The sequence below is a fragment of the Notothenia coriiceps genome, unplaced genomic scaffold (genome assembly GCF_000735185.1).
Source record: "Notothenia coriiceps isolate Sejong01 unplaced genomic scaffold, NC01 NC01_scaffold00000339, whole genome shotgun sequence".
Lineage (NCBI taxonomy): Eukaryota > Metazoa > Chordata > Actinopteri > Perciformes > Nototheniidae > Notothenia > Notothenia coriiceps.
In genome coordinates, this window is record NW_011333040.1 from 18,566,753 (window position 1) to 18,586,005 (window position 19,253).

At 40.6% G+C, this 19,253-nt stretch overlaps 1 protein-coding gene across 1 annotated transcript; it reads left to right on the forward strand.

Annotated features, from left to right (window-relative positions):
* The first annotated feature begins 9,433 nt into the window (after positions 1-9,433).
* On the forward strand, positions 9,434-14,599 carry rgs18 (regulator of G protein signaling 18). Its single transcript, XM_010773768.1, has 5 exons — positions 9,434-9,587; positions 10,062-10,166; positions 10,359-10,420; positions 11,988-12,154; positions 13,697-14,599. Exons 1-5 carry the CDS (start codon positions 9,466-9,468, stop codon positions 13,949-13,951), a joined length of 711 nt encoding a protein of 236 aa, XP_010772070.1. The 5' UTR covers positions 9,434-9,465; the 3' UTR covers positions 13,952-14,599.
* The last annotated feature ends 4,654 nt before the right edge of the window (positions 14,600-19,253 follow it).

Sequence of the window (19,253 nt, forward strand, 5' to 3'; positions counted from 1 at the left end):
TCGCTATGTAACACTTGCGCTCCTATTGACTACTGCTCCAACACATTGTACGTGACAGACTATTGGGTGGGACATTTCCAACACATATCTAAGCGGTTGACCAATCACAACAGAGCCGGCCAGCTAACCAATCAGAGCAGACTGGGCTCTGGTTTCTGACAGAGGGTGAAAAGAGGTGCTGCAGCACAGGCAGTATGAGAACAATAAAGAGCTTTTTAAACATTAGAGCATGGAGACATGTCACAGTAGAGACATTACATACTGATATGAACCTGAATATGTCCCTTAATGCTGGCATGGGGCATTAAAAAAACGTGTACTTGACTTCAGCTCATGTCATGTTAAGATCAAATATATAACAATATATATGATTAGAACTCTACTACAATGGTAAATGTTACCATAGTCAGTAAGCGGACCATTGATTTATCTCCTGGCTTTGATTATTTTATGGAATTTCAGTTAATATCATAGAAGTACTGGAGGTGTGTGTGAAAGATAAGCAATGACTATTTCTTTATTCTTTTCTATTCTATTCTTTTTTTGTGCCCAGTTTCTATACAATTTGATTTTGTTCTGCTTGATTTTGCTCTATTCTATAAAACATGATCCACCTGCCGTCGAAGAGTCTTTTCAAAAGGGTTCTCGGCAGCAGAAGTATGCAGAGGTGAACTGTATTATATATCCTCTTAAGAAAGCACAGGAATCAGTTGTGCATGATTGCTCCTCACAGTGCCTCACAGAGAGGGGGAGCGAGCAGGTTATCCATGTAGAAATTGCACAGCAGATATCATACACCGAGCTCTGTCATACACAAAGACGCTGGAAAAAGTACCAAGAACCATCATCTTTTTCAAGAGTCTCTGAAATCCCAGACACACACCCTTCGAGGAGCAGCTCAGCCCCCACCCACCCCCCCTGCGCGGGGACCGAGGGTTATTTGAACTAAAGCTTTGTACGGGGTTACAGACAGCGTTGGAGCTCTAAGACCAGGGTTGGTCCGATGCCTACAGTGGACTTATGGTGATCTTGGTGACTTGGCCAAACATCGCAGCCCAGATCGAGCTGTGTCACCAGGGATAGACATATCAGAGGAGCTCAGTGAAGCTGGCAGATCATGATAGTCATCTTATGGAGAGGGGTCCCAGTGATTAAATCCAGGCTGTTGGATCCCACCCTCTGGCACTTGACCACACACATGCGCGCACACACACACACACGCGTAAAAACACACATACATAAAGATGCATGCGTGTCCAGAGTCCCAAACCCAGGATCATTAATATTTGCACATTATAACCCTCCTCTTTCCTCACCCTGCTGCCACCAGATATACCAGCTGGGCCCGCCTATCCATTACCATAATGCCATCAGAGTGTGTGTGTGCGTGTATGTGTGTGTGTGTGTTTGTTTGTGTTTGTTTGTGTGTGTGTTTCTATGAATGTGTATGCCTGAGTGTTTGTGTGAGATTGAGTTATGTGTAACTCCCTCTATGTATTGTATGTTCACACTGCTCTGAATGTTGGTGATATTTATGTGTGTGTCTTCTCCTATGCCTGCCTGTAACAGTGGGCACGCATATTCAAAATGGATTTAAGAGCTAAATTGTATAATGATTTCTGGGAAAACAATAAATTGAGGTTCCAAATAAAGGCCATTATGGAAATGAGATTAGGGAGCAATTGAATTAGTCTGTAATCACCGTTTCTATATGTCATTACAATGCAACTTTATACAGCATTACTCTGTGCCTAGGGCTATAAATGACAAACACTGTTTCTTTGAGGGGTATTTCAGTAAATCGACAAGGGGAGGGGGGTTCATTCACATCCACTCAAAGCAGCTCTACCTCTGCCACTTATTTTCCGAATTCACATTATTCCTTTCGAGTTGGACAATAAGAAATACATATTTGCAAATGTAACATCTCTCTCCCAAGCGGTAGACCAAAAAATGACTATGCGCAAAGAAATCGTTATAAAACAAATAAACTAGGGATACTTTCTTTGAATATTAACGTAATGTAATCAGCTCTTAACAGAGTTCTGTATAAATAGATTTATAAAATGTAAACTTACTTTTCCTCAGCAAAACATAACTGTAGGGGGATACTGAGAATAATTTACAGGGTTTACTGTTTTATCAACTGAATTTACTGTACTATATGAGTTTTTCCTAATATTGTTTTTAAATATAATAGGACCTAAACATAAAATGTTAGGGCAACGTGTACTGAAGGATAGTTTTCTGGGTGTTTGGATTTTTTGGAGGGGGGTAGATGGCGATCCGTACACCCTCAGTTTGGAAAAGCAGACAGAAGGAATGAAAAGCAATGTACTGTTGTCGGGGAGGGCAACAAAAAAGGTTTTATCCATCTTAAAGAAAGGCCAACAAAGAAAAAAAACAATGTCACTTTATGAGTACACTACATTTAAGGATATTTTCACCACTTTACATAGCCACATTCAGACTAGTGCTGTGTCTCAAATGGCATACTTTTATCCTTACACTTGCTGTTTTGAGTGCATAGGTGTGGTCCAATCTGTCTCAATGCGAAGTACTAGACAAATGCGTAGTAAGGCAAGGTACATTTATTTATATAGTACCTTTCAACACAAGGCAATTCAAAGTGCTTTACGAAAATGAAAGACATTAAGAGTACCTTGATGGTGCACACATAATGGTCAAAAAAGTGTGGAAAGTCTAGACACTTTTCACGATTAACGACCGCCATCTTGGCTACGTAACGGAAGTATTTTTTTTTACTACTCAGGTCCCATTCCACTGTACTGGTGTCAAGAAGAAGCCATAGTTATAAAAGGGTTATTTAAAGGGTTATTTGAGCAGTCTGTAATGATTTGTTAACACAAACGATTGTTGCTAGCTCGCTAACTGCAGCTATCATCACTTCCGGTGAGGGCACAGCAGCCTTGTGCGATGGAGACACTACCCGGTCACAACGTTTTTACTGTGTAAGACATGGCAGTGTACAAAAGGGAAGTATTCGAATTGAGACACAGCATATGCCTATGTTTACAGCAGGGAATTTAAGCAGTTATCTATGCCAACGCCTGCTGGTCTACCACTGCCTTGATTGGTTTGTCTGTTATAATGTGTGACGTTGGTGAATCTGAACCAACCAAAGTCACACTAAGACCCCGTTTACATGGAGACGGTTCGTGTTGTATCTGCTACTTTTCACTTTCGTATAGCCCGTTCGTTCACACGAGGCCTTAACGGAACCACGGAAACGGACCCCTCAAACGATAACGGGTCCCAAGGTGGGTAGATCTGCGGACGGAACGCTCTGGGGGCCTAACGGCTCCGACGATGAAGCCATAGCCCCACCTCTCCCCACCTCTGCTGCTCACTGATGTAGCATGGTCAGTAGCCAGGGGCGGACTGGCCATCTGTAGAATCTGGAGAACCACAGAACGGCCGGTCGTCAAGGGCCGCTCTGTGGTTTTAAAATAATTTTTTTTAACGTCATCTTTTCAGTGGCCGACAGATGGCGACAGCGGCCGCTAATGCAGTTGTGTGGTTCTTATCTGTCAAAATCACACACGAAGAAGAAAAAAGACCGGCCACACGAAGAGAAGGGATTAGACACTGCGGCAGACAGGGGGAATGAAAAAACATGGATACAAATAAAAAAAAAAAAAATAAATAAAAAGGTGGGGCCGAGAAGGCAAGACAAAAAAAGGGGGAGTCACTCGCAGTTGAAGCATATAAATGTCGCAAATTGACAGACCTTTTTGGCAGCAGCGCTGCTACAAGCACTATCAGCAGCAGCTTAGAACAAGTGCAAAATGATGAAGAGAATGATGAGGGCGCAAGTTCAGATATACAGCCAGCCTCCTGCGTTCATGATGAGGGACAGAGTTGAGCTGCTGGAAGAACCATCTCAACTGGCACACGTGCAGGGCAAGAGCAAGAGGTGGGTGAGAATTATCCCTTGAACTCAGTGGTGTTTTCTCCTGGAGGCCAAGGGAAGCCAGGCTTCCCCTGTTTTTTTGGATTGTAGTTATAATTTTAATAAATAAATAAAAACATTTTGTTTAGTTTCGATAATTATTCTGCCGGCCCATCTCTCCCCCATTCTCATTGAGTATTTTACAAAGAGTGAAACAGCGCCCCTCTAGATGTTATGGTGAAACAGTAGATTGCACTCTGTTGCGAGAGAAGGCTAGCCGAAATTGGCTTCCCTTGGTGAAAAAATTGAGGGATTGACCAATCAGATGAGGCTCACGTCATGCCTCACAATCCGATCAAATCGCATCAACTTCAGTTCGTAACTGTCATCACCGCCCTTAAAAAGTAGCAAGCAAATGCAATTATGGAGGGTGGAGATTTGGAGTATTTCATCAAAAATATTTTACTAAACTTCCGCTACAGCAGCAACTAAAAATGAAATCTGATGACAGGCCAATGCCCAAACTGGAGCTGTGTACAGAGAGGAAAAAAGGAGCGAATCGGACGTAAAACTTTAAATAATAAACAGCGGNTGCGATTTTGGTGGACCTATGCTTTTGTTCTTGGTTTGTACAGGGATGGTAAGTCTCGAGAAGTCTCTAGGTGGAATAAGGCTTCTAGCCCTAGGACTAGGCTGCGTGGGGGCGTCTCCTTTCGCAGTTGAGGAGTCCGGTGGACAGGCCGAGTAGAAGCAAACCCGCGGCGCGTCGCGACGAGCGAGGTCGCGTCTCCAGTCTTAAGGAGCGGCGGTAGGAGCGCGTTCGTCCCCCGTAGTGCCGGGTCGGGCCGTCTTAGACGGGCGAAAGGGTCGAGGCGCTCGGACAGCGGTTCGAGGTCGCGCCAGGGGGTCGGGTCCGGTCGCGAGGTCGGTCGGGGAGCCTTCTCCCCTCTCCCGCCCGGAGCGCGGCCGCCCCTTTTTTCCTGGTTTTTTTGCTCAGGAGGTCCTGTGTAGCAACCAACTTAGCGCGTTGACACCTGGAAGACAGCTGATGGAAAAGGGGAGAGCATATATAGAGGGATTACCAGGTGCGATGATTAGGCTTGTGAATGGAGGGACGTGATAGGTTTGCTGAGGAGTGGCGCTCCCTATCATTTAGTGAAGGAAGCGAGTATTGCCATGACGTGCAATACGAAGTGATAGGTCTTCCTGTCTGAACTTGCGCTGAGCTTCATTTGTTTTACACCACACATGCAACAACCATGATACTAGATTACTTGAGATACATATTGGCTTGGAGTGGGAGAGAATTGCATATAAAGTTTTATTTACAATTTACTGTAGATTTCCACCCTACAGTAGTTGACTGTAGGCCAACTCATGTTCAGCCCACACGGTAACCAAGATCAATCGGAATTATCGGGCACTTTTGCCATAAAAGCCCCCCTTGGTTTGCCTCATTAGTGATAAACATGGGCAGGCATGGTGACATACAGTCAATATTGTGTAAAGAAGGTCAATATTCAGATGGTATGGGTTGCATAAAGTGGTCAGATCTTTTTTCATGGTTCATATTTGTATTTTGGCTTTCTATTGTAACATATCAACACTGATTTAATGTCCAAAAAATCCATACTTTTATTAATACAGTCTGTTTGAGTTTACATTCTGCCAGGAATGCTCCATTTTAACACCTGCCTCTTGAAGCCCCCCAGCCCAACAAAACTAAGTGTGCTCTGATTGGCTTAGGGAAAACAATCAACAGTAGTTCTCACGTCAATGTTTGATATTCTCGGATGGGCCTCAAGTCTCCATACTTCTGCATATAATTTTAGTGCAATCCATAAACTAAATGATGAATTTTTATTTCCAAGTACTTTTTTATCTTCCAGTGTATGAATATGTTAACACCAAATAGAAATGGAATAGAATATATATTGTGGCAAACGAACAAAAATAGAAGAAGTTCTTCAGTCCTCATCTCTGGTTTGACGTAGGCTTTGCGTACCCTCTGGGGAAAGATCAAGGCCTTATCGATGCCCAGCCCTCAGCTCAGCACCCATATGCCTTTCTTTTCATCTTTTTTATCACACTTGCGTTGTCCCATTTTTAGATGAAAGCAATCCGACTGAGGCATATTGTTCATTTGGCATTTGAACGCATGAACGCATATTGAGTTGTGCAAATTGTGAACATTTTGAAGACATTTCAAACCTTATCTTGTAGGTTTGTTGTGTGTGTGTGTTGTGTGTGTGTGTGTGTGTGTGTGTGTGTGTGTGTGTGTGTGTGTGTGTGTGTGTGTGTGTGTGTGTGTGTGTGTGTGTGTGTGTGTGCAGACATGCCAGGCAGACTATAGACTTACGTGAACAGATGTTCTTAGACAGGAAGTAACAACACCCCTCCTTCCCCCTTCACCCGTCAGCAGTTTCAACTCCCTCACTTCTCCTTTTACCAGGCAGCATCCAAAACACATTCATAAAGAATTATTTGCATAAGCTACTAACAGCTGTGTTATGTGGTGCCATTTTACAGGAACACAATGAGATGAAATGACATTAACTGTTTACCATACCAAGTGATTTCCTCGTAATGTAACTGTTGGTGTCAGACAAAACGTAATGCTTAGTTCAGTTACAATTCCTATAAATTGTTTATCCCTGAGCTTAACTGCTTTCAGCTTTCTAACCTCTTCTCTGGCAATACATGCATTGGTTCTCCATGCAATGTGATAACACTGCATGGAGTACCAAACAAAAGATTTGGTGTTGGAGGAAACATAATATAAAATGTAAATGAAATTATTATTTAGAAAATGATTTCACAATTCTAATCATTTGTACCCAGCTGGTGGGAGAACGTCATTTTATTGATTTTGTTTGTTCTCTTATTTGGTATGTTGACATAGACAAAGGCATACAGTGAAGCTGACTGCTATTTAATTCAGTTTCACTGAGTACCTGAAGGGAAAAGGACACTGCAGCTTCAGTTTATCAGGCCCACTGGCTCATAGCTGTACGGCAAAGAGCCTTTGCTTCACATAATATGTTTTTTTAATCGATGGGTATTGCTTTTCATGTTAGAAAATAGAGGTTTTGAATTAGTCTGCAGATAAGTGAATACAAAGTTGATATAATGTTCCACTTGCTCTACTCTGACTGCTGAACTGCTTTTTAAGTCTGTGCCGTCTAGCTAGCAGCTGGCTGTAGCGTTAGCCAGCTGCTAGCTAGGAGCGTGCACAGGTCTAAACCTATCAGGAGCTCAATACTTTCTACTATTTTTTCCTCCAAAGCCCTTCCTTCTTTTCTACTATCTATAAAGTTTATTATATTACGTTTGAAGCACGTCACACAGGTGTATGAAAAGTTGTGGTGCTTATACATGAGAGTAACACATTCCGGGCAAAAGTGGCTCCGCCCACATTTTGGGGAAAACAAAGCTGTCATTTTCAGAAATGTAAGAAAACCGTGGATTTTTGGATCTTCAAAGAGGCCGATTACAATGGTCAGACATGCAAACAATTACATTAAATCATTAAAAATCAACGATAGGGCTCAGTATATGGTTAAATATAGCAGTAGGCGATCAATGTCCATAGATGAGAGTAACATCTACGTAACTTCCGGGCGAGAATTACGGCCCCGCCCACTTTTGGGGGAAAACATTTGAATGGCGATCAAGCCTGAAGCCACATAGCTCCTCTTTTACTGTCCTTTTTTCTTAGAGGAAGTACAAAAAAACGTAACTCTGGGTTTTTTGTTTATGTTTGAGATGCAACAAACGACACAGCTGCTTTTTGGCATGATAAAACAATTATTTTCCGCCTCGCTCATGCGAAATCACGGCCTCGCCTACTGATTTCAATTTAACCATATATCGAGCCCAATCGTCGATTTCAAATGATTTAATGTAATTGTTTGCCTGACTGGCCATCTTTGAAGATCCAAAAATCCATGGTTTTCAAAAATATCTGATCGGATTGGCAAGAGCTTCAGAATTTGTATTGGCAGCCATTCAAATTACAGCGTTGTTTTCCCCCAAAAGTGGGCGGGGCCGTAATTTTCGCCCGGAAGTGACGTAGGTGTTACTCTCATCTATACATCAACATTTTTGTTTACTTACTGTAACCTACTGTACTCTGTCTATGACTGCTGAACTGCTTGTGAAGTCTTTGGTGGCTAGCTAGCAGCTAGCTACAGCTAGCCACCTAGCCCTCCCTTCTTTTCTCTTTAAAGTTTATGAATTAGACTCATAAAATCTGCAACACAATGGTCAAATTGCTTGTCTTTGACATTTCACAGCGTTTGCTTTGAAACAGTTTTTAATATTCTGAACCCTGTGTTGCTGGATCTTTCGGTATTATATCACATTGTCTGGATAAACAGGGCTTGGAATCTATTTAGCTTTTAGTGTCCTGATTTATTTCAAAAATGACCTCCAAAACTAAAACAATTTCTCCTCCTCTGCCTTTTCTGCTCACGTTGAATGAGCCAAATGTGATGTAAAGTAGTATTGCATGCATTTGTATAATTTCACGATTAACCCACAATGCGGCCATTGATGTTTTTTTATTTGCCCACATTAAAGTTGGGCAGTGATGATTGTCAATTTCCCTAAAAAATATGCTGACAATTTGTTTTGGTCTACAAATACACCAAATACAGCAATAAAATGATGATCAACAGTATGATGATCTTTATTCTCAGTGAGTGTGCACTGGAGGTTTTGAGTTTCCAAGTTGCATACTGAACCAGTACCTATGATTATTATTCTCCTGTAGCAATTTTTACATTTGTTTTGAATACTAAAGAAACATTGTCAAGGTCCTCCACTGATATTTTTAAAGACAGATTTTAGTATTTCTATAAAGGAGACATCACATATATATAGCACCCATTCCACTGTGTCACAGAGAATTTGTCTTTCTTCATTAAGGCGCTGATGTTCTGGAAAGAGCCGAGCCCACAGTCGGCACAGGCACATTTTTATTATTTAGACCATTTCATTCGGTACATCTCTGCAGTATCTAGCCTTGCTTGTTGGGCAAGTGGAATTGCTGAATAAAGAAAATGCCCGGGATCGCACAATTAAAGTAAAGCTCAAAATGATTAAATCAACAACATTAACCGAAACCATTGTAATAGTGACAGTGTACAAATATCACAAAATCTACCAAAATCCCGTAGTTGTTTTTAGGGCCCCTATGTTATTAGATCATAATTACTTGAGGACAATGTGTTATTGTATAATTATAAGATATAACCTCACGCAAAAACAAACAAAACAGCAAAAAAACACCCATGGATGAGCCGGCTGTCTTTTTCAAATTTCTAAGGAAACAGTTGACAGGATGTTGGACCCAGGGGCTTTTCTGTATCACTGATGGAGCTGTTAGCTGCAAGTGGTAACACCATTACAGGAAGTAGAGCAAAAGGTATGGGAAATGAAATGCGAGCAGGTTTTATAAAAGACGAGATGGTTCACCGCGTGATGGGTTAAAAAATTCAGAGAGCTATTTGTGGTGTGCCGCTTTGCACAACAGATAAACACAAAACAGCATGGAGACGCTTCTTTTTCTATTTCCTCAATTCAACTACATGGCCCCAAAGGAGGAAGCGTGTTTCAAAATGTTTGGTCCACAACACTCGCAGGCACCAAAGATGAAGGACGATTTTAGCAGGTTGGTGTGTGAAACTCAGCTGTTTTCTATTGTTTAATTGTTTTAAGAGGAACTCATTTCATAGTCTGCTTTAGTAAATGGAGAAAAACAAGTGAACTTTTGTCATGAGTAGAGATATAGCAAGTTTCTTTGTGGTCTCTTCTTACTAAAAAGCAACATAATACTGCGTGATCTAATGTTTTTATATAGTACCTGAAAATGAGTGCAGTTGGTACCATTTAAGGATGATAGACTTCCAAAAGCTGTCCTCCATGATGAGTCTCTTCATGAACACGCTTACAAGCTAGACTTTTCTTCCAATTTGTATTGGACCACAAAGACATGTTGTGTAATTTATGGCACGTCTTATAAGGCACTTTAGCAACGTGTCTGCGAGGAGTTATTCTCTGATAAGTTGCTGATTTGGTTCACAGTGCGACAGTTTAAGGGGCTGACAGTTTGTGGAACTTGATGTATTTCCTCCTGTATTTGCAGACAGAAAGACAAGGAGAGGAAGAGCCGACTCAGCCTTTTTCTCACCAAGTCGGGCTCTCATGAAAACGTCAGTCCCCATAAAAAGACAAATACGCCACCCAGCAAGTAAGGCAAAATGCATTTATATCAAATATTGTGTTTGACAAGTATTACTCATGTTTAACATCGGTTTCCAGTACCCTCCATGACTCATTGCACACTGGTAGCAACATGGCATGTAGACGTGTCAAAGCATACCTCAACACTACTTGCTGCATCAATAGGGAAGAGCTGAGCGTATCTCTGATTTTCTTGCAGCATCTCACCAGAGGCGGCTTTGCAATGGAGCGACTCCTTTGAAGAACTGCTGAAGCACTCAGGTCAGATTAATGCCCAAAGGTTCACTAGTACGTTGAGGCAAATTGTTGCACAAAATGGTGTCTTCTGCCCTCAAACTGTTTGCTACATTTGAATTGTTAACTGATAAGAAGTGCTAGGGGCAATCAATAGTTAATGGAGTGAGAAGTGCTAGTTTCACTACATCTTTTAATGTTTGTCCGCACAGATAGCAATACAGAAACTGTGCAACTTCCTCATAAGCACAGAAGTTGCATTGTAGTGTCACTTTGAAACACTGTGAACCACTGAATGTGCTCATTTTGGAATGGTTTTATTGATAGCATTCAAGATTTATAATACTATAAGTATAATTATGCTATTGAAGGGTTATGTTATTTCTAAGTTATTGTTACAGTTGGCCCTTTTTAGCGACTTTTTAGAGGAAGAAACAGAGGTGGAAGAAGTATTCTGATATGTGTGCAGTACAAAGCGTACAATTTTGATTGTGCACTAAAATATTCCCTCTTATATGATGTTTCAGAATTAATATTACTGATACATTAATGCATATGTTTCTTTTAAAAGCTTTTGATTTATGAGGGTTGCAAATTGTAACTCCATCTATACTCCATATTCAGCAAATGTATCCTCATACAGAATTCATACATTATGATATCTTACAAAAAGTAATTTTTCAATTACCACTCCTTACATACATGCAGTCTTTACAAAATAAACTTCTGTCTCCACAGGAAACATCTTGGTTAGGTTTTTCTGTGTTTTAGGTTAAAATAACTAAGTCACGTAGTTACGTGACAAGTAAGTCAATGTTTAGGTTAAAATAGCTACTGAGGGGGCTTTACGTACTGTAGGTACAGAAGTTGCATGTTAACTAAATAAATTATGGTTTCACACTCACGCAGAGCGGTCTGGTGTTTTTGGACCCTCCTTCTACCCTGACATCATACCTACATGTAAAACCCCTGCTCTTTTTTCGTACAATTTCCCAAAAAAATAGAACAAATATCATAACCATATCAACACATATGAGATCTGTTATCTAAATGTAATCAAAGCCAAAAGTCAGACAAATGTAATGGAGTAAAACATAATTCAGAATTCATATTTGTATTGTGTGCCTGTGAGATGTTTACGTTCTTTAATGTTCATGAGGTCTTTATTTTTCTCATACTGCCTGTTGCAGTTCACCCTCTGTCTGAAACCAGAGCCCATTCTGCTCTGATTTTTTAGCTGGCCGGCTCTGTTTTGGTCAACCGCTTAGAGATGTCCCTTAGCCTTTAGAAACGCAAGTGTTAGTGACTATGTTACGGAGGTAAACAAAGGAGTCTAAACCTTGGGATTTTAGCCTGCTTTTGCAGACAATTTACATGCACAAAAGCCTATATAACATGCTACAGGAAAGGGTAACCGCCAAAAAGCATAATGGGGCCCGTTTAAATTCAACCAGTGGTCCTTAACACATCCTGATAATCTAATGTGAGCTTTGTTTACCCAAAGGTACTGACAATATCAATTTTATGATGAACAGTAGTGGGTCTTTGTATTGTGTTTATAGTAAATAACATTGTCTTTGTTTCTCTTCATCAGATGGGGTGGAAAGCTTCTCTCAGTTCCTCAGGACAGAGTTCAGTGAGGAAAACATAGAGTTCTGGTTGGCCTGTGAAGAATACAAGACCATTGATTCTGAGACCAAGCTGCTGTCCAAAGCCAAATATATTTATACGGTTTATATTGAATCGGAGGCGCCTAAAGAGGTACGGCATGGCATTTATATTAATCATAAACTGTGTAGATGTAATGCTGCATAATAGGCTATTATGTTGAGATGCAAAGGCTCAACAACGCATTACCTTTGCCTTTGGCTTTTGGAATGCTGTTGGAGGTTTGAAATATATATGTCATTATATGAAAATAACAGTGGGTGAATTCTTAAGCATTGCATAGTCATGAGCCTTCAGCGGTTTGACCTTTGCGAACAATCGTTAGGAGCAACCGCTCGCTGAGGTCATGCATGTAGTGCAAAGCAGCTCAGGTTATTTCTGTGTGACACAGTCGCAGTTTCGAAGGTTTCCGTTCCATGCAGGGATGCTGCGACCAACATGCGATATGCTTTCATGACCTGCAGTGGATCTGACCGTTGAGAGTGTGCTGTCTGGTTTGTGGTTTCCATAGTCCTCTGCAGAACTGCAGAGAGCATCACCCACACACTTTCATTCTAACATGATCGCCTGTGTAAATATGAAACATGCTGTGCTAGCTTAAAAGCATGACACAGCTTGAGTGATTTGCAGAGATATCCAAATGTAAATTAATGTAACCTTCAATATTTAAGGTGGGAGAGTTGCAGTTTGATATGCATTAATATTTGAGAGCTGTGGTAAACATTTTGTATTGCTGTGTAAAAAGCTTAATCGCTGTTATATTTTAAAAAGAATGTCTTGCCAACATTGTCCTTATCAGTATTTAAACCTACAATTAATTCACAAAATCAGGCATCAGATAATGAACACATGGGGAGCGGATGTTTGTCAGTGAATGCCTAAAACCGAATTAAGCTAAGTGACGGCCAAAACTGAGAATCTCTCCTCATCAGCTCTCAGTGTCTTTTATCACCAAACAGCAGGGTCATGAATAAAACCATATTTTAGCTTTGGCGCATTTGATTTCCCCTTTGGAAATAAATTATTGTATTCTGGTCGGGGAGAACTTATTTCTCAGGAAAAACAACATGCATACAGATACTGATTAATAAATGGACAGGCTTACTAGGCATAGGCCCAGGGGCCAACATTTCTTGTTGTGAAGTCACGAGAAACAAAGATTACTAAATAGAGCAGAAAACATCCAAAAAGACATGTAAAACCTTCAGAAAGACGAAAAACAACTAACAAGCAAATCTAATAGACACAAAATGACCGCATTTTAACACAAACAGACCAAAATGACATGCAAAACATCTACAAAGAGATCCACACTAATAAAAAAAGAGACAAAATACAACCAAAGAGAGGTGCAAAACGCCTGCAAAGACATGCAAAATGACCAACAAGATGTATCTGTGGACCTGAAGCTCCTGTTCTTCATGTATGTAGGGGTGTATTTGCCCTGGTTACGCCCAGGGGGCTTTGTCTCCTTTTCCATCTATGCTTACATGCAATGCCTGCACTGTTATAAACCTTATCCAAATCATGACAAAAAAATGACTAAACTGTGCATCATTGTATATGGTGTATTATTTGATATAAATGTAGTTGAGTTTTCATTCATTGTGTTTTAAATCATTTTCTTTAATTTAGGTCAACATCGACTACAACACCAAGGTGGCCATTCAGAAGGTCATGGCAAAGCCCACAATGAGCTGTTTTGAAGCAGCCCAGATAAAAATCTACAGCCTGATGAAAAAGGACTCCTTTCCCAGGTTCCTCAACTCTGACATTTATTTGGGTCTCACCAGGAAGAAAGGGCCTGGGGCCAACATGTTTCGCAGAAGGTCACGCTCCTGTGTATTCAATGACAGGGGTGAGGCTACAAATGAACCTTTGGCCTGGTAGAGATAGCATTTCAATGTTGTCCCTCACTCTGTGAAATAGATTTTTAAATAACAGATGAGTAGCATCATAATTGTTTAACCGCACTGTGCTAATTAGCCACAGGTTTGCTTCTGCAGATCGAGTGTCTTATTTGCTTTCTTTTCTAGAAATAGATGAGAATATTGTTACCACTCTCAAGGATGTAAGATGAATACAGCTACAGCCGTCTGGTTAGCTTAGCGTAGCATAAAGACTGGAAGCATAAGGAAATAGCTAGCCTGGATGTGCACAAATCTCTAGCAAATTACACCTAGCATTAGGCGTAACATGTTATAGCTCTACTGTTTAATCTATTCATTGACTGGATAAATTAAATGAGGGTAGCCACCGGGACGTAACCCATTGGATTGCGGAGTTTGGCATTTTAGCCTTCACCGTCTTGGTTGTCTGAGACCAGAAGTGGCCATATTTGAATGATAGGGTGAAGCTGAGGAAGAGCAGGGCCCTAATGAGGAACCAGCTAAAGCTAGAGCTAGCTAGCTACTGACTTGGTTAGCATTTAGCTTGAACATAAGTTCAAGCTAAATGTGGGAAGCTTATTTTGTTTAATTAAAAACATGCTTATATTACAACACAGTCTCACGGCATTTCGTGTTATAGTCACGAAATGAATCTATTGATTTGTGTTCACCAACACAATTTCGCCATTTTTTTCGTGTCACACAGAACGATTTTAAAAGCAATGTTAATAATAACAAATTAGAAGGAAAAACATATTAAAAAAAATACAGAATTCAGTATTCTGAGGCTCTTTGCCCCATTTATTTGGCAAAAAAACTCCGACATTATACAATTTAACCGCTGCATTTTCTATGAGGTAAATATTACCCGCTGGCGGAAATAGGTATAAATGGCATTTTTTTTGGCGATTTTTTCAATCTGACTTCATATTGACAATTGTTAACAACAGAGGGTGCTACATAACACACTTTCAGGAAAAGTCACGGACTGGGAGACTTTAATATGTTATTGAACAAAAGTTAAATACAATCAAAAAACAGCTACGGGTAAAATTTACCCGTTGGCGGTTCTAGTGTTAAAATAAAAGGGATAGGGTTAGGCTTAGGGTAAGATATTGAGTAAGACCCAACCGGACAAAAAGATGTGGTGCAGGCACAAAACATATTACCAATAGAAATACATTGCTTTTAAATTCGTTCTGTGGGACACGAAAAAAATGCGAAAATCGTGTAGGTGAACACGAATCAATAGATTAAATTAATTTATGTTTTCGACGGACTCTGGCGAAGCCTGTGCACGACCTGTACTATGCTAGGTTGAACTATTGGGGCGACGCATCATTGAAGGGGCACATATCGCTCTCGCGCTGTCCTACAGAGGAGTGGAATACCGGGGAAGAGTCGGAGTTGTTATAGGGCTCGATTCCGGAACCTGTGGGTCTGAAGCATCTATTGGGGGGACATCAATAGTTCAGCGAGTAGACTGTCCTCTCCTGAGAGGAGGTGGAAAAAAAACTTTGTCGAGGGGAATATAGGCAATCGCCGTCGATCGATCGTGGTCTTACGGATTTGTTTGTTTGTTTCGGATGTGCATTGGCCACGCGCGCGAAAAGAGAGAGCGAGCGCGGGTGTATGTGTGTGTGGAGGGGCTCGACTTGACTGTGTGTCCTCTGGTTAAGCTCCCGTAATACATACACGACATACATAGGTTTAGTATGTTTTTTTCACCTGTTTGAAGTAGTTATTCATTTCCACCGGCTCCACTGTCACCGTCTATGTGTATGTTTAATCGGGGCGGCGATCAGTTGGAGACTATTCCGCTCAGCGTCTCTGTCTTGTGGTGGTTAAAGTAGGTCTCGATGTAGTTGGTTGTTGTTCTGCTAGTGTATATTGTTGTGTGAGTCCGGGTCTTTCTGGTGAGAGATAGATATCGTCCGGTCGGTTAGCCCGTTCGGACATGTGCGGGGTCTATGGCTTATCCGTGTCAGAGGTGGTCGGACGGTCTCTTCTTTAGCGGTGAGGGTATATAGGTGGTAGATGAGCTGTAGTGTGACTCGGATAAGTTAGGTGGTCTCTCTTTCTTTTCTGCAAGAGTGTTTGTGTGTAGAGGTTTTCCTAGGTCTTGATTCTTTGTTGTGCGTGGGTGCTCACCTATTTAGGTCTGCTGTGTAGATCGTTTTCCAGAGATAAAGAGTTTCTTGTGTAAGTACAGTGTCATCCTCACTCTTCGTAATGTGGAATTGTTATTTCGGCATGTGAGCTCAATGTGTTGTTCATCACAGTTTTGTAGTGTGTTTTTCCTAGAATGTGTTACGTAGTTGTATATTTGAGTCCCCAATATCTAAGGGGGAGTTGACCGATTTCCGGTGTAGGGTCTGTAGATGGAAGTCTTTGGATGAGACTCATGATATAAACACTTATGGTCAAATCTAGACACTGATTAGGACTAGATGCTTTGGAAGAGTTTCCTCTTCTGTTGTAGTAGTTGTCTCAGCTCACTGCTGTCACGGCAAGACAATCGACAGACGGATCTGGCGCCTCTGTCTTTCTGCATTCCGCTGGTACAGATGTGTTAGAGACGGTGGGCCCTGACGGTGTTTGGAGCGCGCCTCGCTTCCGTTGAAACTCAGACGTGAACTCGGTACGGACTCATGTATCGCTTGTCAATTGGTGACAATGTGTAAGTTGCTAATTATTTTCTGTGGTGTTGGGGTCTAGCTCGTTGAGTGGAGAGTTGGTTTGGTTATTATATTTGTCTTTGTGGATATTTCCCTTGCCGGACTCCCGTGTGCCGTTCTGGTCTGTCGTAGCAAGATTTGCGGCTGATTATGCGTCTCCGGAAGTTGTGTATTTCGTGTTGGTTTTAATTGGATTTTTTTTTATTCTTTGTAGGGATTATTGTGTTGTGTCAGAGGTGGTGGAGTATATGAGTTAGCCAGTGACTTATCATTCGAATAATCCAAGAGATGAAATCGTGTATTTGTGTGTACTACGGCTCGCTGCATAGTAACCTGTTTACATGGCTTGTTGTTTAAATATTCTCTGTATTTTGTCTATGACGAGTCGTTCAACCTGCTTGTGATTGCTCTGGTCTTGTATTATGTAGTGTTTATCGCCTGTAGACTGGGAGGGTGGTGTAGGGGGGTTTGTTTATGAGGTGTCATTGGTTAATTGGGGTAGTCTTGGGGTGGAAAGAGTGGTGGGTATTAATCCTGGGTTTTTGATTCGTTGTGTTGTTGCAGTGTTTAACGGAAGATTCTAGCTGGAGACGCTTATGACATGCCTACGCTCTGGCCCCGGCTTCTGGTTTTGGTATATAGTCTAGATGGTCTTGCATGTGAACTGTCGGGATTGTACAGACTACTTAATCGAGGATAGCTCGTTCTGGACTGTTTTATCTATTATATCTTTTGGAATTTAGCGAAAAATTTAAAAGTGTGCGTGATTTTTGATAACATCGTCTACTTGTTGTATTTGTCGAATCTCGCTATGTTAGACTCGTGGTAAAGGGTTAGTTTAGCATTCAAACAGAAACAGTACTTTTTTTTCTTTTTCACCTCTGTTAATGACGTATAGTATTATTGTCCCAGTGTAACTACTTTCAAATACTCTTACGGTATCGTTACCTCTTTTAACATTATTTCCAGATAAGTAATAGGAGAAGAGATTTTGTGCGGCCAATGTTTCCTCTTTACGTTGCTGTATTATTTAGTTAGTGGTGACCTGTGTGTTTTGTAATATAACGTGTGGTAATGCTGAAGCTTTCTTTTGTAAACAATGTGGTAAGTAACATAGAAGCCATTTTGTTTGTGAGGTTGTAGCTTATATTTTTTATTGTGTTGTATATATAGTTCATGACTTTTTTTGTGTTTGGTTTCTTTATTATTCGGAGATAATATATATATGGCGCGTCTTGGAATATATTTTTGTTGCTTCATAATAACTGTACCATACATATGTTGAAAATGTTGTCGTTCCGTCATTATTTTTATTTGTATTTTCTGTATCTTTTTTTGTTTACAAATATGAATCTTTTATCCGTATCTGTTGTTGAGCTTTTTCTTTTGAGGATGTCGTTAAGTAACCTATTAAGTATCTCTAATTGGAGTACTGTTAGTAGTCAGGTTTTTGTTTTTAAGTCCATTTTGATTTGTTGTTTGTAATGTTCTTTAAAATGATGTCTGATCTCTTAAGATTATGATGTGAATAATAATGGGAGCTATTGTTTACTCGTATGTTATGTTTTCCGATTTTTGTACTAGGATTGACAGTAATTTGATTTTCAGCAAGACATAGCGAAAATCGATGTTTGTATTATCCAACACTTTGTAATCCTGTGGAAAAGTGACGTTCAATCTGACTTTCAGAGATAAACTTGTAAGGAGAGGCTCTGTCTTGAGTAAGATCAGAGTAAGATATATATGTGTCATCGTTTGCTTTTCCACTTTCATGATATAGGTCGAGTACAAGTGAAGTATAAAGTTAATAAGTGTTATTTTGTTCAAGATCTCCACTGTGCGATAAACACTTTCTGTTTTCGTAACTTCATCGATGGGTTTAGGAGAGACCTTCTTACCTCTCTGTCTTCTTCTCTGTGGTCGCGGTTAGCGACGCCGATGGACGGGGTGCACAGAACTGACTTGATTCAATGTCTTGCCAACTCAACGTTTGATTAGTCGACTCTAAGGTAGGCAGAGCTTGTAGGGTGACGGACAGTACAGGTTCAAAACCGTTTCTAATTTCATTGTATGTTAAGAAGTTATTTCCAAATTAGGTGTCGTCATAAAACTGGGGGGTCCTTTCTTTTATCGTCTCCTAACAAGGTATACACGTTTCACTTATGAATCAAAGACTAGGCCCGGTCTCCCACTTTGTAATAAAATTAAACAGACTTCATTAACGGAGGCATTGTAAAGTTTGCATAAGCATACCGACTTGCCGATCACCACAGGTAGAGACATGTCTCCCATCATATAATTACCAAGCTGTAGAAACCTTTATGCCATTAAGTGAAAGTACGGCGTTCTACTAAATTTTGTCTCACTCTACTCTTTTACATATGGTTACAAACATCCTTATCTATTTTTGGAAGGTGATCGGCAGGTCAAATCGAATCGATCGGGTCTTTACTTCCCCTATGTCGATTCGAATAGAAAGAGACTCACAACAACAAGAGTAAAAACACTTCAACAGTCCATTGTTTGTTTCTGAGGTTCCTTCAAAGCCACATTAAGGGCGTTGGGTTGTACAGGAAAAAATGAATATTATATGTTGGGTCAGAGGTGACGTAAAGCACAATATCA

What these genes read in the sequence shown, in the direction of transcription:
- rgs18 (XM_010773768.1), top strand. Translation starts at nt 9,466, where the DNA reads ATGGAGACGCTTCTTTTTCTATTTCCTCAATTCAACTACATGGCCCCA. An exon ending in ACAAATACGCCACCCAGCAA is followed by an intron (nt 10,167 to 10,358) that starts GTAAGGCAAAAT and finishes ATTTTCTTGCAG; the next exon opens with CATCTCACCAGAGGCGGCTT. An exon ending in AGAACTGCTGAAGCACTCAG is followed by an intron (nt 10,421 to 11,987) that starts GTCAGATTAATG and finishes TCTCTTCATCAG; the next exon opens with ATGGGGTGGAAAGCTTCTCT.